At 48.3% G+C, this 26764-nt stretch overlaps 1 protein-coding gene across 2 annotated transcripts in view; it reads right to left on the bottom strand.

Annotated features, from left to right (window-relative positions):
• The window catches only part of COL22A1 (collagen type XXII alpha 1 chain), a 292457-nt gene that overhangs the window by 158178 nt on the left and 107515 nt on the right, over nt 1-26764 (bottom strand). For both annotated transcript variants that reach the window (XM_046641629.1, XM_046641628.1), the window contains 5 exons: nt 16371-16424; nt 15302-15346; nt 14180-14233; nt 12234-12278; nt 1857-1910 (listed from right to left, as the gene is read on the bottom strand). In XM_046641629.1, coding sequence (XP_046497585.1) covers nt 1857-1910; nt 12234-12278; nt 14180-14233; nt 15302-15346; nt 16371-16424 — 252 coding nt within the window. The remainder of the gene's footprint in view (nt 1-1856; nt 1911-12233; nt 12279-14179; nt 14234-15301; nt 15347-16370; nt 16425-26764) is intronic.

Here is a 26764-nt window from a genome sequence, read left to right as displayed (position 1 = left end):
AGGGCATCTGGAGGGCCAAGGTGGTAATGTCCTATGGAATCTGTAGGAGGTGCTAGGGACTGGAGAAGTCTCCAGGGCCAAGGGAAGAGGGACGAGGCAGCCTGGACTCTTGACCAGGATAAGTCAATGTGGCAGGAAACACCAAGGTCCCAGAGGGCTGGTGTAGGAGATGCTGAGGACTAGCCTTCCTCCTCTTCGGTATCCCCCTGGGGATGTCTTCCAAGAGTGGCCCTGTGGACAACCTAGGCATTTAAAGCTCACACTGGTGTGGAAAGTGAGGAGGGGCTCAGGAGCCACCCCACACTGGGGTTCTTCTGTGATGCCCTCATAGAAGTGAGGAGGAATCTAGAAGCCAGTTGGACAATCAGTGGTCATGTCCATTGAGTGTTTTTGTAGGCATTCTTCCTAAAGGCATACTTAAGAGATACACTCAAAGATGTGTATGCAAGCACTCTTACCTCCCTTTTACTAGAAATAGCAAAGACCAGACAGAACCTGAATGTCCCCAACAGGAGAAGACCCGCCTTGATGCTCACTGTTCCTCTGCTTCTTAAACCCTCATCTGCTGCCTTCACACCACTTGTACTTTATCCATTTGCTGGTTTATTGTTTCACTGCCACTCTCCAGTGGGAAGGTGCCTTTCCTTTCTCAGCCATCACCAGGTGGGTATTTCCAGTGATAAGAGCCAGGCCTGCCTCAGAGGCAGCCACAGTGAAGATTTTCAAGCAAAAAAACAAATAAATTATGGCACATCCACACCATAGAATACTAAGTGATCATTTGAGTCATGCCCTCAGTGAATATTTAAGAAAATGGCTACATGTTTATGACACAATGTTAAGGGCAGGAGAGTGAGATATAAAAATGTACGATCCCAATTTGTTAAATGACAATAAATACAAGTCAAGATATTATTTTGGGTTAATGGGATTGACTACAAATTTAATTTCTATCAACATAATATATTGAAATTAATAATTTATAATAATGAATTTAAAAATTGAATGTAATTAATTTATATGTTTAATAATTTTATCTGTAAGTTAATATTAATGCATTAACTGACTGATATATTGATGTGTTAATTTATATTACACAAGTATTTTCCTAATTGTCTTCAATGCAGATGTATGATTTTAGATTTTATTTAGTTTTAATGATGTAAATATTTAAATTTAGTTACTTTTTAGATAATATGCTCACATGGTTTAAAATTTAAGTGCATAAAAATTTCCCTCTTGTTCCATCTTCCAGTCACCAAGCATCCTGTTCTGGGAGTAACCTAGAAAGCAAGTTGCTACTTTCTTGATGGTCCTTCCAAAGATAGCCCATGTCTGTATAAGTAATAGATGTGTTTTTTTCCACATCATTCTACACTTTCCACATCATTCTACATTTTCCATTTAAGAGTATATCTTACATACCATCCATACCAGTACATTAGGAGTTTCTTAATTAATTTCCATGGTTTCACATTATTGCCCTGGACCAATGCACCTGGTTTATTCAACTCATTCCATATTGAAGAGCATTTGGGTTGTCTGTAGTCTTTTACTCCCGCAGACAAGATTGCAGTGAATACATCACCTTGAACACGTGCACATCTTCATGGTCTTTACAACACAAGTCGTATTACTGAGGTTGGAATGGATTTAAAGTGGTGTCTTCTCTGGGATTCCTCCCCCCTGGTGTTGGAGGAGCCCATATGTGACCATAACCTGGGGGCTGGTCACTAAGCCTCCTGAAGCCTCCAGCTGAGCAGGACGGAGGCCAGTGCACCCAGGCCCTACAGAGCTTTACATCAGTCCCCAGCCATCTCTGTCCTCCCAGCCCACCAGCGCCAACGCCCACCTACCTGCTCTCCTGTCTCTCCCTGCTTCCCGGGGAATCCATCCAGACCTCGCTCCCCCTGGCAAAGGAAGGAAAGTGAAAAAATGGGCAAGTGATCACTAGGCAGCAGCCCAATGGACTTCCTCATGGTCAATATCATAAAAAGGAAAGGCAAGCAAAGGCTCTTAGTGTTCACTTGTGCTCAGCTCCTCTCTCCACCAGGAACCTTTGGATACAGGAGAGTGAAACAACACACAGAACAGTCTAGAGTTTACGTGTATTGGGGATTAAGAAGCATAGGTCCAAGGTCAGAGAAACTGGATTCATATCTCGTTTTTCATTTACAAAATCTGCAACGAAGAAAAGGCCACCTCATCTCAAGGGTCTTCCTGGGGGTCAAATAAAGTAATGGGTACAGGTAGTTTGTAATGCAGTTTATGAAACTGTGGGCACGTGTAATTCATCATTCGTTCATCCAGTAACTGTATGAACACCCACTATGTTCCCACTGCTTGGAATAGATAGAAGAGTTAACTGTTGGCTGATGGTAGGCCATGATCCATGCAGCCACCCAACGTCCACCTATCTGCTTATGTTCAGACGGAGCTGGGTTTGAATCTCTCATTAGCTGTGGAATCTTGGGCAAGTCACTTCACCTCTCTGAAACTGTTTCTGTTGATTATGTTGCATGGGGATGATAATCCCCTTCTCTAAAGACACCTATGACTAAGGAGTGAGATAACCTACTTAAGACACCTGCTCACGGAAGGTAGTGAATGAGCGCCAGTGCTCTCCTCCCAGCCATGCACTGGTTCTCCTGAGCCAAAGCCATAGATGCCGCGTGTTCCCCTCATGAGTCAACTCCTTGTGTCTAGTGTTCCCCGTTGGTGTCCTTTTCACAGCTGAGCCCTAAGAACTAAGTAGATGGAGAAAGGTGACTCCAAAAGGTAGGTTCAGGGCCAGCCCATGGCCAAGTGGTTAAGTTCGCTTGATCCGCATCAGCCGCCCAGGGTTTTGCTGGTTCAGGTCCTGGGTGCGGACATGGCACTGCTTATCAAGCCATGATGAGGCGGTGTCCCACATAGCACAACTGGAAGGACCTACAACTAGAATACACAGCTATGTATTGGGGGCTTTGAGAAGAAGAAGGAAAAAAAAACAAAGAAGACGGGCAACAGATTTCAACTCAGGGCAAATCTTCAAAAAAAATGAGAAAGACAAAAGGTGGGCTCATGCTAACATTAATAGTCTATTACCTGGCATTCCAGCAGCCATGGCTTCCTTCTTTGAGTACCTCGAGCAGAGTAACTGCTTTCTTGTTTCCCCATGCTGTGCTTGCTGTTCCCTCAGCAACCCTTCAGGGCTCACTTACATGTTACCTCCTTGGCCTTTTAATCTAAATTAGATGCCCTCTTCCTCTCCAGCATTTGTCTGGATTTGTCTCAGATTTGTCTCCTTCACAGCTTTTAATTCAATTTGCATTTATTACCCATGTCACTATCCTTCTCTCACATGAGGACATGAGGTGTGTTCACCCTTTCATTATCGTGTCTCCAGTGCCCAGCCCAGAGACTCACGGTGCGGCTCCCAGGTGACATTTACTGAGTGACCAGAAGAATACACGTGAAAATTATTTTGAACTCTCCTTCTATTTCTCTATAACTTCACTTCTTAAGCTGTTATTTCTTTATTTCTTTTTCTTAAGGTTGCTGCCTCTCTTCCAGGATGTTGTTTTTCTTGGAACGATTGAAGATTCTTGGTTTTCTGCTCTTTTGTGCTGTGCTTGTCTTGAGTTGCCTGCCTATGGATGTTGATTCTGTTTACTGCAGCCCACTGCTGGTGATTGCAGGGTGAGGGGATATCCTGACAGGTGGGACGCATCAGTAGTTTTTCTTCTCAGTGTGGATGCTCCCAACCTTCTGGGGATTGCTGACTGCTGGGGAATGGTTCTCTCAATCTGGAGGCAAATACTGATGCTCCCCACCAACCAGTTCAAGCAGAGGTCAGGGGAGGAGCTGCCCTACTCAGCTGTTCCAAGTGCAGGGCCCAATTAATCAGTGCCCTCTGCCCCAGGATCCCCCGCTCCCCACATCCACTGCTTTGAACTTGGGGATTCCTCCAGCACTTCTCCCAATTCTGAATTTTGGTTTATAGTTTCCTCTCATCTTGCAATTATGTTAACTTCATCATATATATTTTGTATCCTTCAGAAATTATTTAAAAAGTTCTAGAACAATGATGTACACATTTCTATTTTTAAGCGCTATTACATATTAATCCTTTAAAAAAAAGGCCTTTTCATTATATGAGTTTTGGGGTGAACAGAGAGGAGAGCTGTGTGTATTTTCTCTCTCTGCCAATCAATTCCACTTCTGCTACAGCATCTTCTCTTCCTCAAATGCTGTGAGGTTGGCAGGCTTGAGGGCCAAGAACAGACGAGGAAACTGAGGCCAGATGTAAAGCCACTTAATTGCAGTGGGGTGTTCTTGCACCAGCACCAGAACCTGGATCTCTTGACTCTCAATCCTCTATTTCTATCTCCCCACAGCATCTGAGCAGAGGCCCCTGGAGGAGCAGGTTCATCTCTTCCATTGATTCCCAAAGTGGTTGAGCTGGTAAGGTCTTCGAACCCGTGAATCCAACAGCCTCACTTATAGGTAAGGAAACTCACAACCTCAGCGGGTGTATCTTGTCCAGAGTCACGTGGAAACTTGATGGAGCCAGGACTAAAGTCAAGGCCTCCTGACTTGCAGCCAGAGCTCTCTTCCTTGTAGTAGGCCAGCCTACTAAATGTCACCCTGGAATGTGGCACTTCCACGGGGCTCAGCAAAGGAAAAGGTACTATTTCACAATGAAATAAGGAAGCAGAAGGCTCTGCGTATTGCCTAACTCCCCGTTTCTTACTTCCTTGCACTTGCAAACCAAGATCAATGGAGCCCGGGGCCAAGATTTCTCCTAGCTGCAACTCAGGACAGGTGCAGGGTGCAGGGTGAGGGCTTGGCTGGACGTGGAATCAGCACCCAGAGAGTGGGGCCAGGAGGGACACAGCTGGAGTGCCGCCAGATTTGTGTTTTCATTAGCAGGGGATGCGAGGAAGAGAATGAACAGGAAAGGGAGGATGAGGGAGAGAGATGCTGAGGGAGAGCAGAGACAGAGAGAGAGATGCAGACAGGGATTAAGACAGAAGTTAGAGGCAGCAGTCCACACAGCAGGGACTCTAACAGAAATGCCTACAGAAGCCCAGCTGGGACATGAGGTGGGTGAAAGCAACAGGGAAGAACTGGGTCAGAGGCCAAACTAGAGACAGCATGTCCCACCTAAAGTCTTGACCCTTGGTTTCATTTTGCTGTGTTGGTCTTGTTGGGTTTCCTGACAATGACAGAGCACAGGGTTTGCACAGAGACCACCAGCTTGGTTCCTGGCATGGACTGTTGGCAGCCGGGGCTCTCTGGGGTGCAGAGGTGCAGGGAGCCATGGTCAACCTCACCACCCAGACTCAAACCTTGGCTCTCCCACTCTTAAGCTGTGTGATCTTGTACCAATTACTTAGCATCTCTGCGACTCAGTTTCCCCATCTATAAATAGGGATGCTATTTACCTTGTAAGGCTGCTGTCAGGCTTAGGTGAGATAATATATGTAAAATGCTTAGAACAGTGCCTGGAAGGCATACATTAAAAGGTGGTTATGCAAAACAAAGAGTGACTATGGAACAAGGAAAGGAAAGGCAAAGAAATCAGTCGAAAGGGGCCAGCAAGGGAGGAATGTGATGGGATAGGAAGGGGTGTGAGCTTGGAGAAAGGAAAGAACAGAGGAGAGCGATGAGCTAGGAGTCAGAGACCTGAGTTCTAATCCTGACTCCACCCATGCTGGCTGCCCCTGGGAGAGTCTATTCCTCTCTGAGATTCAATTTCCTCACTCGGTTGAAATCATGGAAAACAAGAAAAGAAAAAAGGTGGTTGTATTGCAAAAACTCTAAGACCTCTTCTGATTTTCACATTCCTTAATGGATAGGGAAGGGTGTGTATATGCAAATTAAGGGAGAATCAATCCTTGTCCCAAGCATCTTCCCATCTTCTGGGTACCCGATGCTAAAACAGGCACTATCTCGTTTAAAATTCACATAAACCCTGTGACAGATCGTTCCCATTTTTAGTAAAGGAAACCAAGTCTCAGAGATTAAGTGCATCATCCTGGTTCACAAAGCTCAAAAGAGGAAGATCCGGTATTTGCTGACTCAATCCTGACAGCCAGCCTGCGAAGCCCTGGGCGATCTCCCTCCATGCCAAGTCCGCTTGCTGCAGTTCTGAATCTCCGACAGCAGAGGGAGCGCGCACCCCACTTAAAGTGAGAAAATGTCCTTAGCTCCTTTCCTCTGGGCTGCAGGAGTCTTGACAATTCTGAAATCTTGGCGTTGGTCCGCACATTTAATGTGGGAGGGCGCGTGTGGTATGTTTCTTCCACTGGGCACTTGCTCCGTAAAGGTTTGAATCATAAAGTTTCACCAAATTACGAGTGAATGTACCTCTGTGCACCAAGCACACAGCGGATATTCAACAAATACTCACCACCGTAAGATCTGGCGGGCAACTCTGCCAACCCTTCTAGAACAATGCAAATTGAGGGTTATGACTTACAGATGACTCATCATAAGGCAGAGTTGGGGGCGGTTGTCTGCAGGGTGGAGCATGGTTTCAGTCCCTTCAAACCTCCCACTCCCTTTTGTTGAACATTTAGGGAGAACCCACCAGGTGCCAAATCCTGTTTTTGTTGTCACAACTAATTTAACTGGATCCTCAGAGCCACTTCCTGAGACAGGTAGTGTTACCCCTAAGTGTTAGATAAGGACACAGGGGTCAGGAAGGTTAAGTTTGTGTAGGGTCCCAGGGCTCGTAGAGGCAGAGCCAGGGTGAGAATCTGGTTCTCTGGACTCCAAAGCCGGTGCTCTTATTAGGGCCGCTGTGCCCTGGGCTTCCCTATTCCCAAGCCAGGGTGGGACCTCTGGAAGATCCTCCCTGGGGCCTCAGGGGCTTGACTGTTACATCCACCCAAGGTGGTCCTGGGGGCATAGTCATCTGGACAGAGTTGGGGCCACTACATACAACTTTTGGCCCCTCAGCAAGTGGACTCCTCTCTTTGTTACTAACTAAAGTCACCTTACAATTTGCCAATCGTTCCAAGCCCACTAGCCCATGGACAGCTCATTCAGGCCTCACTGCCCTTCAATCACCAGGACATTCTCATGCCAGTGGAGCATCCACACCTCACTGTGCCTTTAGAAGCATCTTCTGGAAAATGTCTAAAGCAAGGGCTGCCCCTCACCCTACAGAGAACACCCTGCCATGTGCTGTCGGGAGGTGGCGTTGGTGATAGATGGGTAGCTGCTCTCTCTGGCCCAGCTCCACACTGGGCAAGGCCCAACAGCTGGATGGGCCTGTCTCAAGAGGAGATGGAAACTTCCTTCTTGCTGATGTAAGAAATCAGAGAGGTTCGTGAGAAAATAAACTGTTTTAAGTACCCATCAGATCTAAGAAGCGGAAAGGAGCCTGAGGGATCGTGCAGGCCACGCTTCTTATTTGATAGATAGGAAAACGGAGGTGCTGGGAAGGGACCAGCTCTATTCAGAGTCATCCAGAAAGTTAGCAAGGGCGTTGGAAATTATACCCAAAGCTGAGCTAGCAGAGCCCTGGCTCACGTTTCTCTCTCTCTCTCTGTATCTTTCTCTGTCTCTGTCTCTGCCTCCCCATCCCTAATATAAATGGCACATGTTGCCTAGCACTGCTCTAAGAATTTTGCAATTACATTGGAGGGACTTGAAAGTGGCATTTGGAATAACTGAGGATTCAGGCACAGAGCAGTCTACACCACGATGATGCACCTGGTGCAGCCTGGAGAGGCTGAGGCTGATGGAGACCCTGGCTGAATTTCCTCTCCCGGACTTCACCTGGAGGTGGCCCTCCACATCCTGAGCTTCCCTGCAAAGTAGCACCTGAAGGGGGCAGGACTGTGGTCAATCTGAAGAGAGAGTTCAGGGAACATCGCTTGCTCTACATTTCTGGTTGGCACTTGAGGTGTATCCTGGTGGGGAAAGCTCACACTGGGAAGGAAGAGTTTCTAGCACTTGCTCTCCTGGCATCAGGAAACACATTGCCTCTGGGCTCAGTTTTTCCATCTGTACAATAGGAGAGATGTCCAGTGTTCTCTATAGTCCTTTCTAGATTTGATAATTTAGGATTTTGATAGGAACGAAGCATTTGTTGGCTGGACAGAAGTCATAACACAAGACTCCAAAAGCTTGCTTGAAAAGCAGCTCAACACTCCATGGGAAAAGCCTGTTGCTTTAAAACAGGGTTTTAGCAAGAACAAAGCACAGAGTGTGCACAGACTGAATTTCTCCCAAAACACAGGTAGGGAAAGGAAATGAGTGTTTGTGGATGTGTTGGTGATGTGCTGGACACTTTGATTTGTTATCTTATCCAACCTTCCAATAGGCTTCAGGGAAGATATTAGTATTTCCATTCTGCAGGTGAGGAAACTGAGGCTCTAGTGGATTGAGTGGCTGTCTTGGCTCCTAAGTGGCAGAGCTGCTCTCACCAGGCCCATGAAGAGTCCACAGCTCTGTACTTGAGTCTTCACTGAAACCCTAGAAATCCAAACTCACCATTCCTCAGAAGCCCGGCCTAAGCCACTGCAACCAGGAAGCTTAGAAGACCATCTTTCAGACAGTGCTGCCTCTCTGCTCTGGGCCCCCAGTGCCTTCTGTCTGTGACATTTTCTAGCTAACAGGATGTGGCCCATGCAGCTTCCTGCTCACCATTTCATCCACTCTTGTGCCTTCATCTGAGCCTGAGTGCTAAGATGCATCTTCTAAACCCATCCCATACATCTCCACAAAAGTCCAAGTCCATACACCTGTTGGTGAAGGCCCTCTGTAACCTGAGTGCCATCTTGGTTCCCGTATCACTCCTCATCCAGTGCCCAGTGCCACACCAACGTGTCAATAGATGAAGACTGGCCATGTGCTTTGTGACAACTACTACCTCAGAGAGTGAGGACCCAGAGACGCACAAGGTGTGAGCACTGTGCTCAAGGTGCTAGGGGTCTACATGTGTGTGTGGGAGTGAAAGACAAATGTGACACAAATGGCCAATCAGGGTGAAAACTATAGGAGTCCTAGGGACACAGAAGTGGAAGCTCTGGGACAGGCCCGGGGGACCCGGAAGACTTCTGAGCGATGGACTCCCGAGCAGAGAGTTGAAGGCATCACTAAAGATTGGTGGGTAGGCGGGTGGATGGGTATGTGACCGAAGGCATGAAGGGGTGACTATGTGAACGGAGGAGTCAGTTTAACTTTCACATGTCCCCAGTCACCCTGTGGGCTTCTTAAGGGCAAGCATTATGTTTTCACTTTTTTGAGTCTTTTACAGCACATTAAAAAAAAAATTAAGCACTTAAAACATAGCTTTTGACTTGGGGATGATTTCCTCCATGTTCTTTCAGGGAGCAGAAGACACTATAGTGCCGGGAGGTGCCTCCGAAATCCCAGGCATTGCGTGTAGATAGACGGCAGGCACTGAGGCTGGGCACAGGCTCCTCACCGGCTTCTGGATCAATCCGGGTCTCAGTTGAGATTTCACAATGCAAAAAACCGAGGCCCAACAAGGAGAAGGTTTTCTGGTTTTTTTTTTTAATTTCCTTTATCACACTTCGGATTAGTGCTGTGTGACTTGACCCCTGATCTCTGGGACCCCACAGAGTTTGTTGGAAAACTGACTCCACGTGAAGCAAAGTGAAACTGTCTGTGAGCAGGAACACTCTGGGCCTTCATGTGCTCCTGCCTGGGGTCCTCGATGCTCCTTAATGCAGACCCGGCCTAAGCCCAGGCCTCAGGCAAGTGGTGAAGCCATAGCCTTGACGCCTCTGTTTGGGGAGACCCCTTCCCAGGTGATCGAGCTTTTGGGTTTCTGCCCCCTGCAGTGATGTATCAGTATTGGACTTGGTTCTGATGACCAAGGGAGTCCTGGGGGTTTGCATCCTCTCCAAATACAGCCATCTTGTCTTTACACGACCTGGCTGTGTCCACACTACTGTCCTCTGCTTGGTTCCCACACCTTCGATTCACCAGTTATCCATCCTATAGGGGATCTGGCCTTAGGACTTGTGATTTTATGAAGGACTCATCTATTATTCACTAATTTATCTAGCAAATGCCTATCAAGAGCCATCCGTGCTCCAGGTTCTACACTGAGCACTGTGTGCCTCACACAGCCATGCACTGAGTTGACTTTCTAAGTCTGTCTTGTCCGCTGAACTCTTGGGACCTTGAAGGCAGGGCCTGTGCCTCAGTCCTTGCTGGACTTACCACCTTCAGTGGACCTGACCGGCAACAGGCACTCAGTAGGGGCCTGAGGGAGACTGAATGCCCGGAGGCCTGTTTTGAACCCCAGGCCAGGGCACAGGCTTGGGTGTCTGACCATGCCCTCAGGTGGTGGCCAGGGCAGAATCCACAACCTGGGACTTCAGCCGGAATCACTGCTGAGCCCACCACGCACTTTGGACACCAAGCCTCAGCTTCCCTCTTGCTGTTCTACAGCCTGGCCCTACGGCAGGATCAGCGACCCAAACCCTGCCTGCACCCACGCAGGGCTTTCAAATGAGACCCCCGTTCCCTCGTGCACCAGAGCCACCCATCAAGCCATACTGCCCTGGGCCTGAATCCTCATTTATTCCAAATGCCACTTTCAAGTCCCCACATTGTAAAGCAAAGAAGCAGAAAGCCAGAGAGGAAATCTACCAGTAAACAAATACATAGAACCACCTTAAAACTCTCAAAAGAACCAAGAGATGCAAATCCTAATGACTATGACCATGGGGTAAGGGATTTCGCTTTTTAAATTACAATGATTAAAATTTAATATACACACAACCGAAATCATGCTTTGGAGCCTGAAGTGGAGTACCACGCTAGATCCTGCCTCCCTTTATCCTAAGGAATCTTCTGGAAAGCAACACAGTAAGTGCTTCCAGGGCTGCACACAAGTGCATTTTCTTTGCCCGGTAATCTCCCTTCTGGGAGAGCAGCCTAAGGAAATAATCCTAAATTTGAAAACATAAATAAATAAAGCTATAGGTTTACAAACGTTCACCAAAGCATTATTTCTAAGCATGAAAAACTGGAAACAACCCTAAATGATCAGTAACAGGGGAATGGGCACATAAATCATGGTCTGCTCACAAAATGGAACATTGTGCAGCCACTTACAAGAAGTCACAAAAACTCTAGAGCACACGGGAAAAAATATCACACGCAGGAACCACAAACAAGACAGGCTGTGAAACTGAATATATTACTGGCGGCTATGTAAAAAGAAATCGGATATATAAGAATAAGTCCTACAGAAAACGTGCCACTGTAGTTGTATCAGGATGGCAGGATTATAGGCTATTTGTCACTATTTCCCAAATACGTAGAAACAAAATTAAATTACTTAATAATTTTAAAACTCCTTATGAAACTAGAAGAATGTGTACCATTGGAAGATAGGGTGGGGTAGATGGAAGAAGCATCTGGAACACAGCTTAGCGTAGGACAGACAAATTCCAGCTCTTAATCTGAAGAACCCAATGAATGGGCCTGGGGAGAGATTCCTGAGAATTTGGCGCCAGCGGTTGGGGAAGTGGAGGCGGGATTCGCAGCTTGTTCCTTCCCAGCTGGGCCCCGAGCATTCTATGGCGTTGGCGCATGTGGAAGGATAGGGTCTGATGGCATCTTGTTGTGACCTGGTGGCACAGGCATGAAGGAAGGGCCAATCTTAGCCCCCCTCAATATGTCGGCCACCACAGCCATCTGCATTTAAGAGACTCAGCTTCCGTCAGTCTATAACACTCAGTGAATGAGGCTAAATGTGGGTCACCAGTGTCACAACTGTCACCATGCAGCCTCCCTTTACTTTGAGAGTCAGGGCAACTGGGGAACAGAGAAGTTATATAACTTGCTGAGTGGGATGTGAGTCTGTGGCAGCAAGCGGGACTTTTTGAGTCCCAATCCAGGGCGGTCTCAAAAACTCTCCAGCCTGGAAACCCTACACTCTGTCTTTGTGAGGGGACTGCAGACCCTGCAGAGACCGAGCCCATGGCCTGCCTGGCCCAGAATTTATATTTAGGGTGGGAAACTAATGAATTGTCTGCACCCGCCCTCACCTGCCACACACGCACATGCACAAGCACACAGACACACAAACACACACTCACTGTCCATACACACATGTGCACACACACTTGCCCCCACACATGAATGTGCACATGTACACACACACATGCAAGCACGGAGTGGAGGGTCCCAGGCGCCCTCTTCCTCTTTTCTAGGGAAAGCTGCATTAAGCTAGTAAAGCCGACTGCAAATACCTTTTCTCCTCGGGCTCCCTTTTCACCTCGTTCTCCTTGGAGACCCTGGGGGGAGAGAGGAAGATCGGCAACACAACATCTCAGTCCACTCCTCTGTTCTTACCCTCCAAGGCCTGTGGACAGACTGCCCGGGATGGTGGTGAAGAGCCTGTCTCCCGGGACATCTCACTCCACACTGTGGCCATTGTGCCTCCCTCAGACCTGGGCAGCTGAGCTAGGCTCCTGCTAGAATGAGAAGTGAGCTCCTGGGGCTGGCCCCCGGCCTGGGTTATCTGGGTCCTCCCAGCTACAGCCTTGAACACACCCTGGCCCCTGAGCTCACCTGGCCGAGGGCAGGAATGTGGCTTCGGAGTCAGTCCCCACTGCCACCTGGAGCCTGTGATTCCATCGTGATCACTGAATCCAGGAACGGCCCCCAACCTTGAGCCTAAGACTCTGGGCCCCATTAAGCCAGATCCTTCCACCTCCCCAGGGAGAGGGCCACTGCCCTGCCCTGCCCTGCATCCACCCCACCTTCCTCAGGAGCAGCACCCAGAACCTGTGCTCAGAACTCCCTCCCCTCTGTGAGCAGACTTGACAGAAATGTCAGGCAAGATGTGGGCTTCTCTGACCAGAGGATCTAAAACACAATCACTGCCCCCACCCGCCCACAGTGGCTTGCCATCCTCTTCCCCACATTTGACTTTTCTCGCAGCACTCAGCCCCATATGACACATTTTCTGCCTCCCCAAAGTAGAATGTAAGCCCCATGAGGGCAGTGCCTTCATTCCTTCAATACTGTATCCCCAGGGTCTAAACAGTTCCTGCCACTTGACACATAAACACCTGGTGAATGAATAAATGATTTAATGAATGACTGCATCAATCACTTGGTTATTACAAGAATCTTACAGAAGTTTTGCCTGAAGCCTACTGCCCCACACTAAAGTGCAGAAGATCAGAACAGCACGTGTGTCTGCTCTTCTCAGATGTGTAGGGTGCACAGTGAGATGTGGGGGCTGCCAGCATAGCTGATGAAAGCCTGGCTTCTCCCCAGGCAGAGCTTGAAGGTTAGGCCAAAAGCTCAGTGCGAGGCCCTGCTGGAAAGGTGTGAACATGTCCTGTGTTACTGTGTGAACTCCCTGTGTGGCCCCCTCGCTCTCCTTTGCTTTCCTGGAGAAGAGACCCTTGGACATTCTGTGGAAATGATATCAAAGAAGGCAGAGACCCCCCAGGCCCACTTGTTGATTCCAGGAATGCTACATACATCTTTGGTGCCTGGGGAAGTCCCAGAGGGCCAAAGGTCTGTGGACCACCCAGGCAATTTTAATTCTATCCAAATATTTTGTCCAGACACACAGAGATGAGAGGTCTTGAATGCCCCTGAGGCAAAGCAGATTCCTTTGTTTAGAAATAATCTTTTACGCAGCTTTTTTCACTTGGAGACAATCTCAAATCTCTCTTAATGAGAATCAAGCATAAGGTAAGACACCCAAGAGGCCACCTTGCTCCTTACAACCATATCTACTTGTTCATTGCTTTATCCATGGAGCACATGGTCACTGGACATCCATCATGTGTCTGGCAGTGTTCGAGGGGCTGAGAATTAATAAAGACTCCACCCCCTCCGGAGTGGCAGACTGGACAGCTTCTTTAGGTCAAATTTCAGAAACACCTGAGCTGTTGGGTAAAAATGCAGATTCCTGTGTTCCACTCAAACCTGCTGCTTCACTGTCTGGGAATGGGGTCCCAGGAATGTGTATCTAAACTTGTTCTCCAGGAGATGCTTAAATACCATAATGTTTATGCATTTCTGGTCTAAGAAGAGAGCCCAACACTTCATTGTCACTGATGCCTACAAGACAACGGGTCCATGTGCAGATACGGGAGGGGGACTTGTCAGAGAGCCTGGATCCCACGCCCTGGAGAAGGGAACAGAACGCCTTCAGACAAGTGCCTTCACTTACAGGAGCTCCAACATGGCCGGGAGGTCCGGGAAGCCCAGGTGGTCCTTGGGATCCCTGCAGAAGAGCATTGACAAGGAAGGTTTGGGAACGGAAAGAAAAGGCAGAAGCAGAGGCAACACTCAGTCAATAATGTGTTTGGGTTGGAGATCTGTTGCTTCTCAGCCACCACACGCTGCCATGCTGCTCGCACAAGGTCTTGCCGAGGGACCCCCTCCACCTCCGCTGCCTCTGCTCTACTGAGAGCTCCTGTCATCCTGCCTAGTGGAGCTGTGATTCATACCTGGAATCACTCAACTTCAGGGAATAGCTGGGAGTGCGTTGCCTCTGAGCTATAATGAGGCCAGGGCAACATGGCCACTTGCACTTGCCCGGCGTCCAGTAGCCTGCTCATGATCCGGCCAGGGTATGCGCAGCTTCTGATCAACATGATGATTCCTGCGGTTCACCATTCACACTTTGCCATGGGGCCAGTACAGCCTGGACAAGTCCCAACAAAGCCCAACGGATGTCTGCAGAGCTCTGAGGCTCCTCTACTGCCTGTACCATGAATTGTCACAGCTTTTAAGCAACTAACTTGGCAATATCTATTAAAATCTACCAAAATTAAAATGTGCATTTCTTCAGACAAAGCTATCCCAATTTTCGTAATCTATCCTCCTAAAATGAAAATACAGTACATAGGAGAAACACATACATGCATACATGCACACACTCAAGCATTTATTGCTTCAATGATTTTAGTGAAAAACAAATGAAACTAGAAACAACCTTCAGAACTGTAAAAAGGAGAAAGGTTATATAAATTACAATACATCTATATCATGGAACAACATGCATTGATTAAGAGAATAGGTGGTGTCTGTATGGGTGTGGAAAGATGTCTCTGATCTCTTGTTAAATGAAGGAGATAGATGGCAGAGTATGGTGTGATTCATTTTTAGGTAAGAATTTAGGAACCATCATATATGTGTGGATATCCACACACAAGTGTGCATGCGTTTATATGGGAAGGGTCTGTAGGGAACAAATTTGTGCATCTCCTCTATGCCCACGGCAACTGGTTTTGTGTCAAGATTTGTCCACCGGGAACACTGGAGGAACAAAGCTCAAAGCGACACTTACCCGCATGCCCACCTCTCCAGGTAGCCCCGGCTCTCCTGGCTCCCCCTGCACACAAAACACAGCACGTGGTCATAACCCAGCAGGACACGGGCCCAGACACCAGGGTCCAAAGCCTCCGGGGCATCCATTCTTGGAACTCAAACTCATACAGAAAAACGTAACTGCCGGTGACCAGAGACCCAGGCTCCCTCAGAGACCCTTTTACAGGTCAAGGGCTGATCTTCACTGGGAGTGGTATTGTCTCAACCTCACTCGCTCTTGCCACTGGAGGTCAACAAAACAAAATTCAGACAGAATAGCAGAGAAAGCACAGGGACTGGAGTGACGCTGAAGGCTCTCTTCACGGAGAGGGCCTAGAGATTCCTGGAACTCCCCTTTCTCTCCCAGTCTCTGCCTGAGACCTCTTTCCTGAAGTGTTGTAGGCTGTGCACTGAGGAGGCGCTCACAGTCAGGGCTCCCACTCCGAGGCCTGCTCGTGCAAGGCTGAAAATCTGAAAATCGCTAAGGGAGTAGAGATGGGGAGAACCCAGAAGCGATTTCCCTTTGGGTTCTTGGTACAGAAGAGTTTGATCCCTTTTTTCCTGGAGCAGACTGAGAGGAGATCACGTTTTATCTTGGTTTCTGGAGCGTGTTCCAACTTGGAGGCAGGGGAATACAGAGATGGAGTCAGGGTCCCAACAAGAGGGAGGGTGGCTGTCCATGCAGGGTACAGGGTGCTTCTTGGGTCCCACACAGACTCCTCTAGCGACGAACCTGGGGCTTGGGTGAATCCTTCACCTTGGACCTTGACTTGGTTCAAGTTATGGGTAATGGGGACAAGATCTCCATGCAGAACTGCTTGTCAACTAAGTGAGAAACTAGCTCCAAAGACACGTAGGGGCTGCCCAGTGGCAATAGCTGTTGTTGGTGTTGCTGTAACTATTGGGCCGACCTCTAGGGACCTGGGAAGATCCTGGTACAAATGAGCCCCAGCTGAGGCCTGCCCTGTCAACTTGAGGGCACAGGGCTCTGATTAGGAGGTCCCTGGCCTGGCACTGCCTAGTGGGAAGGGCAGTAGAAACAGACGTACCCGCATGCCTTTGCTGCCGTCTCTCCCAGGGGGACCAGGTGGGCCCAGGGAACCCTAGGATGAGAGAAAGTGAACAGTAATTAGTACAGGGTGAGGACAATGCAAGTGACAGTTTCTCGGAATGCTGGTGCAATGGAGAAACCAAGACTTGGCTATTTAGAGCGTGGTCCACCAACCTGCAGCCTGGGAGCCACTTGGGAGGGGCAAGAAATGCAGATTCTCTGCTCAAGACCTACCGCATCAGGGTTCACATTTTAACAAGACCCGCTGGCGGTCTGACACCTTGAGGTGGAAGCCCTGGCCACGCCCCTCCCCTAACTGGCAGTGTGGCCCTTCCCCACTCTGGGCTCAGTGTCAGACATGTAAAGCAGAGCGTTGGGCTGGAGCACGTTCTCAACCTGGGCTGGTCGACAATGGGCCGGATGATCTTTGTTGGGGGTCGGCCCTGGGCGTTGCAGGATGTCTAGCAGCATTCCAAGAAGCCAGCAGCACCCCCCAGTTGTGATAACCAAAAATGTCTCCAGATATTGCCAAATGTCCCCTGGGAGGCAAAATCGCCCCCAGTTGAGAACCACAGGCTAGGACAGGTATATCTTTAAGCTGGGGCAAACTCCATTCTAATGAATCACACACAGAAGCATGTGACATGCATACTCACGGAGCAGCTGTGGGAGAAGAAGGGGGAACCTGGGCCACACTGTCCATCTCCCTCTCTCCCCCACACGCATCCTCATGAGGGGTTGAGGGGGGCAAGTTAAAGACAGGGACCTCCAGGATCTCTAGGCTCCTGTCCAGCTCCCACATCATCTGATTCAAATCAAAGGATTTGCCAGGACCTTCAGACCAGCCTCCCCGTCTCCATCAATTTTCCCTCTGACACTGAGCAAATCAATGACTCTTTCTGGGCTTTTCCATTTGTGAAACGAGGATGTTGGACATTCAATGAAAGAGTGAACTGATGAGTCTGTAGGTAATATCTAGAAAACACTACGTGCTGGATCCTGTAGTCTGTCTCCTATATATACTTTAGTATATATAAACTATATATACTTTAGCACCTATATATATGTATCTTCTTTAGTCCCCATAATACCCCCCTGAGATAGGTCTTATCATTGTCTCAAAGGTGCATCAGACATTATATATTTCTAGTTTTTATCTATGGATTAAGATGCATGTATATATATATACACACACATATATACTCCTAAAATTTCTATGAAATTTATATGCCTTCTATAGCCTTATATTCTATCTAACATAAGTCAGTGTGATATCAAAGAGAAAAAGAGACAGACAGATGGACAGATATCTCTGCCCCCGGCTCTGCATCCTCTGAGCCATCCCTGAAGGCTCAGTGTGTCGCTCGCCTCTCATCTAAGTGTGGAAGATGACACCAACAAGGACGAGGCGAGGCTTGGGAATGAAGTCCACACGCTCTGCTGTGGGGCTCTTATTGGGCCTCCTGGCGCAGCCTCTCCTCCAGCACACTGTAATCACAGCCGCCCTGCCCGTGATGATTAGATGGAATCACACCGAGCCAGGCACACCCATGGTCAAGGAAATGATGCCGTTGCCCATGTGTGGTGCGCATAATAAGCTACTGGGACGGTCACACAAGATGCCCTCTTTTGCGCTCACCTAGCAACTTAGCTGTGGAGGCAGGGCCCTTGTGCTCACACAAAACATAGATTTACTAGTAAGTGGTGTTTGGTTTTAGGCTCAGGGCCAGAAGGGTCCCATCCTGGAGGCTGATGGGATATGTTAATGTGGGTGGAACCTTCCAGACGGGACGTCTCCAGGCAAGGCAGCCTGGTGAACAGGGCATCATGCACTTGGGAGGCTGAACGCCAGCTCCTGCAACCCTCGCTTAGATGGGGGTGGGCCACGTTGGGCAAATTACTTAATCTCTCGGAGTCTCAGTTCCGCACTCTGTACAACGGGAGCAATCACAGCCTTTACAAAGTTTTCATAAGGATTAAACATCTCCGCGGTGATTCGTATAACATTTCCAAAGTTGCTCTGATGATGTCAGTTTGATTTATAATTAATGTGTGATGGGGTGGCAGCAGATTGGGGTTGTTTGGTCAAATACATGTGTGAAATACAGAGTTAAACTAAGTTTAAACTAAGTTAAACTAAACAGGTTCCTTCACAGCAGGCTTTCTTGAAGCCTAAATATGTTCTTGCTAATGGATCTTCAGCGCATCCTTGCCTCCCCGACCTTCTCAAGGGCATAGTAGGGGACTGGAGTGGCTCAGCACACACATAGGCAGATGGGCCTCTGCTTCTCTGTGCCTCGCCAGGGGAAAAACTGAGTTCTTTATGCACACGTGTCGAGAGGAACAGGCTGCCGTGGGCAGATGGTCAAAGTGCTAGAAAGGAGAGTCAACTGTATTTATAGAGTAAGAAGAGAAAAGACCAAGACAGGCCTGGTTGGCGAGCATTGTACTTTGGTGGGATTCCTGGAAGGAAGACTTTCTCACTGTCCTTCAGGTACATTTGGCTGTCCTGGGCCGGACACAAGGGGCAGGTGAGCAGTTGGGGATGTTTCATAAGAGGAAGGACTGGTTGCCCAATGACGGGGGTGCAGGGTTTTCTGCGGCACTGTTTCCTTGGGACAGTGGGAGTTAATGGGGTGCTTTCTGGGGTCAAACAATCATCACTATCCTTATGAAGGAAGGGCTGCTGTGGTGGATGATGTCTCAACCCTCATTTACACTTCGACACAACAGAGATGAATCCCCTGCCCACCCCCCTTTTTGGCTGTATTGAAACTCAGTCATCCAGAGTTTAAAGAGGTAACCAATACAGATGGAAGTGATTTCTGAGGTACCGAGCGCAGACTGAACACTCACTAGTGTTGCTTTTGTTAGCACTAAGAACGGCAGAACTAAAAGTGGTATTAATAATAACATAACATTAAAGTGATACTAAAGATGCTGCTGCTGACAATCTTCACTGTATATTTATTACATGCCAAGTATTGGGTACTTTACATCCATCAGTGCGTTTAACTCATCCCCACAACAATTCTATAAAAGAGATGTAACTATTATCCTCATTTCATAGTTTATGAAATGGAAGCACAGAGATTGAAAAATTTTCCCAAAGTTACAGCATTTGTACGTGGAAGGGCCAGACTCTGGGCTCCAGAGTCTGCCACACGCACAGTTGTTCACTGGACGCTTGGCAGTCCCGTGAGTAAGTGTCGTCATCTTCACTTTACACGGAGGACATGGGCACAGAGAGATCATGACCTTCTCGTGGCTGCCCAGTGGTCCGCATGGCCAGACGAGGCAGGCTGGGGAGGCTAATGCCTGAGCGCCCAGCCCTGCTCTCCCCTCCAGGGATCCTATTCTTCTCCCGCAGTCTCAGCAGCCTCACCTCCCTGGGAAGTGCTCCCTCAACTGCCTCACAGGAGGCAGGAGCTCCGCATCAACCCAGGATACTGGGGGTCAGGAATAGGGTGAGCTCAACTCCCCAGATGCCCCACCTGTCTCCAAGGCCCAGCACCATCCTGGGCTGATCTGAGCAAATGGCACGTGTGTTTCCAGATGGCAAAGACACCAGCCCACTTAGCTCTGCTCCTCTACAACTCTAGGGCTAAAGTCAAGATTTCTCAAAAGATACAACATGACAGAATAAGGACTTCCTCTGAGGAAATGCCCTCAGTGGTGCTTCCCTCCAGAATCAGGCCTATTGGGATGACTTGGTGCCGAGCCCACCCCAGGGGTTGGTTACCCAGTTAGGATGGTGGATCTTCTAAAGGCAAGTCTGTCCTCTGGCCGCTGCAGGTGGGGAGTCCTGCATCTGAAGGTAGGGAAAGGGATGTCTTGGTGGGCTTCTGCCTCTGGGGTAAAGGGGGAAAGGCAGCAGGGCATTGGAGCTCCCAGGACCGTCTAATAAAGGGATCCAGGGAGCAGACCAGAGATAATGCCAGAGGGAACTCCGGACAGTTCCAGAACCTTCCTTCTGCCCACAGTTGTCACATTTCCAGTCTCAATGGTGCTTTCCAATAGATGTCCAACAAGTATCTGTGTGAATCTGCCTCATTCACAGAATGGGAACTCTGTGAGGTGGGGAATCACCTCTATGTCACCAGTGCCCACTTGGCACAGGACCCCACAAGTGCTCCGTGTCCTTCAATCCCTTCCTGAGCCACATGGCCTTGAACGGGGAGACAATGGGGAGACTCTCCCACTTTACAATTAGCTCTTGGGTTATGAAAACCCCAGGAACAAAGCGAACAGTAGGGTGTTGTGGAAAGACAATGGTCTCAAGAGCCAGCAAGTCACAGCTTCAAATCCCACCTCCATCACTTAGTACTAATGACTTTGGCCAAGTTAGAGAAATGCTCTGAGTCTCAGTCTTCATCTGTAAGTAGGGATCATAAACCTAGCTGCAGGATTTGTGCTTCCCAAGGACAGGGGCAGCTTGGCAAATTGGTTTTAGATGACTGATGCCATAGAACCAGCCACTTCTGCTTCATTGTCTGGAGTAATCTATCCTTGCTCCGTATTCTAAGAAACCAACTAGAGGCCTCTGTAGAGGTGAATATTTTCTTTGTCCAAGAGGGCAACATTTCTTTTTGAATCTTATTTTACGTGGGTGGGATAACCAAGCTGGCACTGCAAATAGACCCATTCTGGGAAATTTCCACTTGCAAGTCATCATGAGATCCAGGCATTTCATTAGATGAGTTCCTGCTCTTATGAAAGTTGTGTCCCAAAGAAAAAGTCAACCTGACAAGATATTTCTTGACATCACAGAACACCACCATGCCTCTGTGACATACCTTCCAAAATCCTCCAATTGGACTCACCATCAGCTTCCTGCAGTGGCTTTGAAAGGAGAAAGTTATAGCCTTAGGCTGCCCATTCATATCCCATCAGGAAAGTCACTCCACCTCTCTGAGCCTCAGTTTCATCATTTGTAAAACAGAGCTTCAAGCTGCTTTCAGATGGGAAAATGAATGTGGACATAATTTGTAGACTATAAAATATTATTAAAATGCCAGTTGTTTGTATTCTATTGAGAACTAAGAACACTTTCTCAAGTCTATGGGTGGGTCAATGAAAGGAGTGGGGAAAAGACTGGAGGTTGCCCTGGAATTGGTAAGGTCAGGCAGAGGGAAATTTTTAAAGGGAATATGTGTAGCTAAGGAGCCACAATAAAGTACAAAAAAAGGCAAGGAAAGAGAAGGGAGAGAAGGAAGAGAGAAGAAATAAGAGAAGAGGAGAGGAGAGGAGAGGGGACAAGAAGGGAGAGAGGGGAGGAGAGAGGAGGGGAGGGGAGTAGAGAACCAGGCGAGAGGGAGGATGGCGTGGATTTGTATGTAGCCTCTGCTGCCTGCTAGCAGAGCAGAACAAGTAACCTTCCCTCCTGGGTCTCAGCTGTATCATCCTTAAAAAGGGTGATGTGAGGAGTAATATTACCTCTAGCTCAAGAGGCCTGGTAAGATGCCTTGCCGTGCTTGGGGAAATGCTTTGTATATTGGGAAATTCGAAACAAGCATCAAGTACTGTTATTTTGGGTAAACTACCCAAACCTCCATTCTTAACCTGTAAAAAGGAAATCACCCAGGCTAAGAGGACAATAGATAATGCAGGTGAAAAGCATTACCAGGGCCCAGGAGGAGGAGCCTTCCCCCTTCACAGGGCAGGTGGGACTCAAAATCAGGGCCCTGAACCTTCTCTGGGCTCTAACCTCTCTGCCCCCTCCCCCTCTGCTTCCATGATCTCCTTGGGAGACCCCTGGGAAGGTAACACCTAGCAGGAAGTTATCCACCCACAACCACTTGTCAGAACCAGAGTCCCCACAATTGTCTGGTGACCTCATTGGGCAAAATACAGAGAAAAGAGAGAACAGTTCTTTTGGTTAATTAACTATCAGGGCTTTTATCTAAATGTTGACAAAGAGATTGCTACATTACTAGAGGAGGTACGCTAGTGTTCTTTTGCATCCATTTGCAAGGTGCCAGAGTAGGCCCTTTAGTTGGGGTCTGAGAAATGCTCTGGGCAGTGGTCCTCCAAGTGTGGCTCCTGGACCATCAGCATCAGCTTCGCCTGGGCCATGTTAGGAGGCAGATTCTCGGGCCTCACCCAGACTCGCTGAACCAGACACTCTGGGAGCAGGGTCCAGCACGCTGGTTTAACAAGTGCTCCAGGTGATTTGGATGCTCAGTCAAGTTTGAGAACCACTTATCAGCACCGATAAGTGTAGGCTGTGGAGTCAGAAAACATAAGCTCAGTTCCTGGCTCGGCCACCCAGACAGATAAAGTCACGTGTACCTGGTCGCACGGTTAATAAGCTTGTAAAATGACGATAACAATATCTACCTCAAAACTAATTAGCAAGTGCACGGGTCTTGGTAGACAGTAGTACTTATAAATACCAGGTACTGTCATTATTCTTAGATGCTCTGTGAGTTATTTTGGATGAACTGAAGAAATGAAAGCACGCCCTCCAGCTCTATGTCAGCCCACCTGGAACATGCTCCCTAACACTCTCCAGGCTTCCTGATGCTTTGGAGTTACAGAAGTCCTCCTCAGGGGGAGGCGGGGGCTCTGACAATTTGCAGCTGTCAGCTGCCCCTGGTGATAAGACCTCGTTGATGCAGAGGACACAGAAGACGTCATTTGGTGTATAAAAAATGGAGCACCATGCTGGTGTAATGGCAATTATACTTATCTATGAGCCCTTTTTACAAATACGTCATTTATTTTCATTAGCTCATGAAGGCTCGCAGCAACCTTCTGAGGTGAATACTATTACAGTCGCCAATTTATAGATGAAGAAAGCAAGGGGTCCAGGGGTTGAGTAACTGCAAAATGTTACACAGCTGAAAAGTGGCTGAGCAGAGTCTGAACACAGTCAGTCTGTGTCTAGGGTCCACACCCTTAGCCTCCTCTGCCCTCCCAGTCCAGCAGTCCAGCTGTCCAGCATTTACCGGTAACTTCCCATAAGTGCTCTCACTCTCCTGTATGAAGCCGTTGGTCCTGTGACTGGTCCATTAGACCTCACGAGTGCCTGAGTGTCAGACAGAGCTGGGGAAAAAGTGTAGTCTTTGCTATTCCAGTTCTGCCCGGGGCTGTGAGATTCCATGAACTCAAAACTTCTCCAACAGGTCCTTCAGCAGCACGGACAGGGTCTTAAACACCTTTATTTATTCTAACTCTCAGCATTTTGCCCCCAACTTACAAAGCTATTTGAGGGCAAACAAGCAGCTAAACTTATTTTACCCTAAAACCTTTAATTATTATAAAAATAGAAGGCACTCAACCACAGTTATCCAACTCAATAACCATGAATAATGCACAGGCTAAGAATAGGAGACGGGGGCGCTGATAAGCCAGCTGTAAACAGAGAAAGAGACCCGGAGCTGGAGGCAAATGGCATAAATACATCTCAGAAGTTTCACACATACAAGCACACACATATAATTTATATTTTATGACTCAGAGGCTCTACAATGTAGTCATTACATAAAATAAGTTGATTCCCACAAGGGATATGGTTTTTGAGGGTCAAGAATTCCCAGAGATGAGCACCACATTGGGGAGAGGACAGAGAAGTGGAACTGGCCAGCAGAGTGGTTAAGAGTGGGGATCTAGAGCCAGAGAGACATGGCCTCAGCCCTGGTCACCCACCAGCCCTGTGACCTCGGGCACGCTCCAGACTCCTTAAAGGGGCTGCAGGAGGCTGAGACTTACAAAATGAACAGCTGGCACATATCAAGAGGTCAACAACAGGTTGATGTCATGATCCTTTCCACTACATGGCACCTTTTTTGAGACAAAGTTACTATACTGTTCCAGATAAAATCACCAAATGTCCCTACTGATTTTTGCATGGCTGCTATTGCTCATGACCCCACCCCACCCTTTCAGAAAGAAGCAAGAAGATAAAAGCATGCCCATTAACCTCTTGCAATGCCACATATTTCACTTATACCAGAAACCCCTTCTGTGCAGAAGCATCTTATGTTTTCTGGAGACCTCTCTTGGTTACTGCTCTGGAAAGGAGGCGTCAGGAAGAAAATCCATACGTAGCAGGATCCTCTCCTTTCTCCTCATTCTCCACCCACCTCTGAAGTCCATTTCTACCTCCACAAAATCCCCTCAGCCCACCATCTCAAATAGAGCCTGCCTTTGAAAGACACCAAAGAAAGAACTCGCCCTGGTGGGAAAGATCCGTTCTTTGACACTCTGGATGCACAAGCTGTGTCTGTCATGTTGGCATCAGAGCAGTGTCATTGTGAGAGCAGCTCTGACTGTCCACTACCATAGGAGCCCAGGCACTGAGGTGACTGCTTCAGAGGAGAGGGCCTTGGTGAGCCCAGACCAGGAGCCCATCAGGAACAGTGCTGAGTGGGAACATCGCTTCTAGCTACTACCAGCTCTGCCCAATTAGCCATGCGGTGGCCAGAGTGATCTTTTTCTAGACTCTCTTCATCGTCCCCTGAATCCCCGACCTCTACTCTCAGGTGCAGATGACTGAATTAATCAGACTCCAGAGTTTGTGTCCCTCATTTTGCTCTTCCTCTCCAGTCCTCTAGCACAGTGCCTGGCCCTCAGTGGGCAGTTGCTATGATTCTGAACAAGCCTGAGCTTATTATAAACTACTTTGTCCTCTTCCTACAGCTTCTTACAGTGAAAACATCAATGTGTGTGTGTGTGTGTGTGTGTGTGTTTTCTTTAGTCTCAGTGGCCTTTTCCACGTAATATTGATAACGGTGCCTTCCACTGCACTCACTGGGAGGAATGAGCAAGACAAAGTCCATGGGAATACTTGGCTCTGTGCTGGACACCTCGCAGGTTACTGGATCAGAAGCATTCCCAGGAGGTCAATAGGCAGAGGGGAATGGTGGACGTGCAAGGAGGAGGAATCAATGCCACGGAGGAAGAAACATCCAGAGAGCAATGAACCCCTGAGAAACATCCTGAGAACCCTTGATGAACATCCTGAGAAAGACAAACCCAGAATCAGCAGGAGACAAATATGAGGGAAAGGTCACTTGGAGCCCCATGACAGTAGGGGGAAGGGCACCCCAAACACATGGGACTTTATCTGCCAAGTAACATGGAGCAGCTGAGCTATATGTCCGCAGGAGACGATGTGATAACAGCAGCATTTTAAAATCAAACACAAATCCACGTGCACTTGCATGTTTTAAATGGGGCAGTGGGTTTAAGCTGAAGGAAGGCCTTTGGAGCTGACCCACTGCTGGCAGTCACATTTTGGCAGGTGGGTCCCCAATGCCCCTCAAGCCAGCCGCCTTTCATGAGGGGCTGTATGCTTCAAGATCCACAGCAATGTGGAGGAGCCTGCTTTGTCCCACTTCAAGTCATCAGAGGACAGAAAGCCCTGGGCTTATTCATTTGGAATATACATGTACAGAATCTGCTTTTCTCAGCCCTGGAGACCAGGCCACGTCAGCTGACTGCTCTGAACCTGGCTTCCCTCCTTAATTTCATCATGATGGCCTTGGACTCTCCGCAGTTTTTCAACTGGCACCTTATTTGTTTAGCTCCATGGTGGACCGACCCACAAAGACTCTCCTATGCTCGGACTTCAGCACACCCAGCCCCACTGCACACGGCCCTGCATCCTCTTCTGGACAAGCAGTCGAAACTTCGAGAAGACAGCAGCCCAGGAAATCAGAACTGCCTCTGCTATTTGTCTGCCTCAGACTCCTTTCACCATGCTCGTCCCGTCAGGTTCATTGTCCCGAGAAAAACGGAAGAAAACCATAAAAGATAAGAAACCAACGTTTACGTGACCTAAAATTCGGTCTGCTACTGAGTCAACCAGCTCCATAAAATTCAGCTGAGTTCCTCATATTTGCTCGCATATTTTTTCTAGTGCACCACACTGTGAAATCTGAGCACAAAATCCATATGAAGTTTTATTTATTGCCATATGGATTTCTGTGGAAATGCTTAAGAAAGGACTTTTTGGTGGTTGTTGTTGAGACTTTTTTCCCTTCCACCAAATGCTGGCTACTGAGCTGCTGACCCAGGCATGGATTCATGGGACACTCTGCCCCGGTTTCATCCCCTGTGGGTCCCAAGAGCCCTCACCGTCTATATGGTGCGATCCAGACTTGATGAGGAGCTGAAAGCTCACCCCTACTCTGTCCTCTGTCACCCTCCACTTCAGGGAAACCGAGTCTCCTCATAACTCAGCGCTGACCCATCTCCATGACCTGGTCTAGGCCAGTCCCTGCCGGAAGGCTTCCTTCTAAATCCCAACCCAACTCTAATTGTAAACTAACACTAGCTTCTCTTCACAAAGAAAACAAAGAACCCTCACAGGAAATGCATTGCTCCACGTCGCTGAACAGGTAGAGGTGCTGGCTTAGCTGAGCCTTGACTCCACTCAGCAATGCC

Source organism: Equus quagga, chromosome 16, assembly GCF_021613505.1.
Source record: "Equus quagga isolate Etosha38 chromosome 16, UCLA_HA_Equagga_1.0, whole genome shotgun sequence".
In the NCBI taxonomy this organism is placed as follows: Eukaryota; Metazoa; Chordata; class Mammalia; order Perissodactyla; family Equidae; genus Equus; species Equus quagga.
This window is presented reverse-complemented; position numbering and strand designations above follow the sequence as displayed.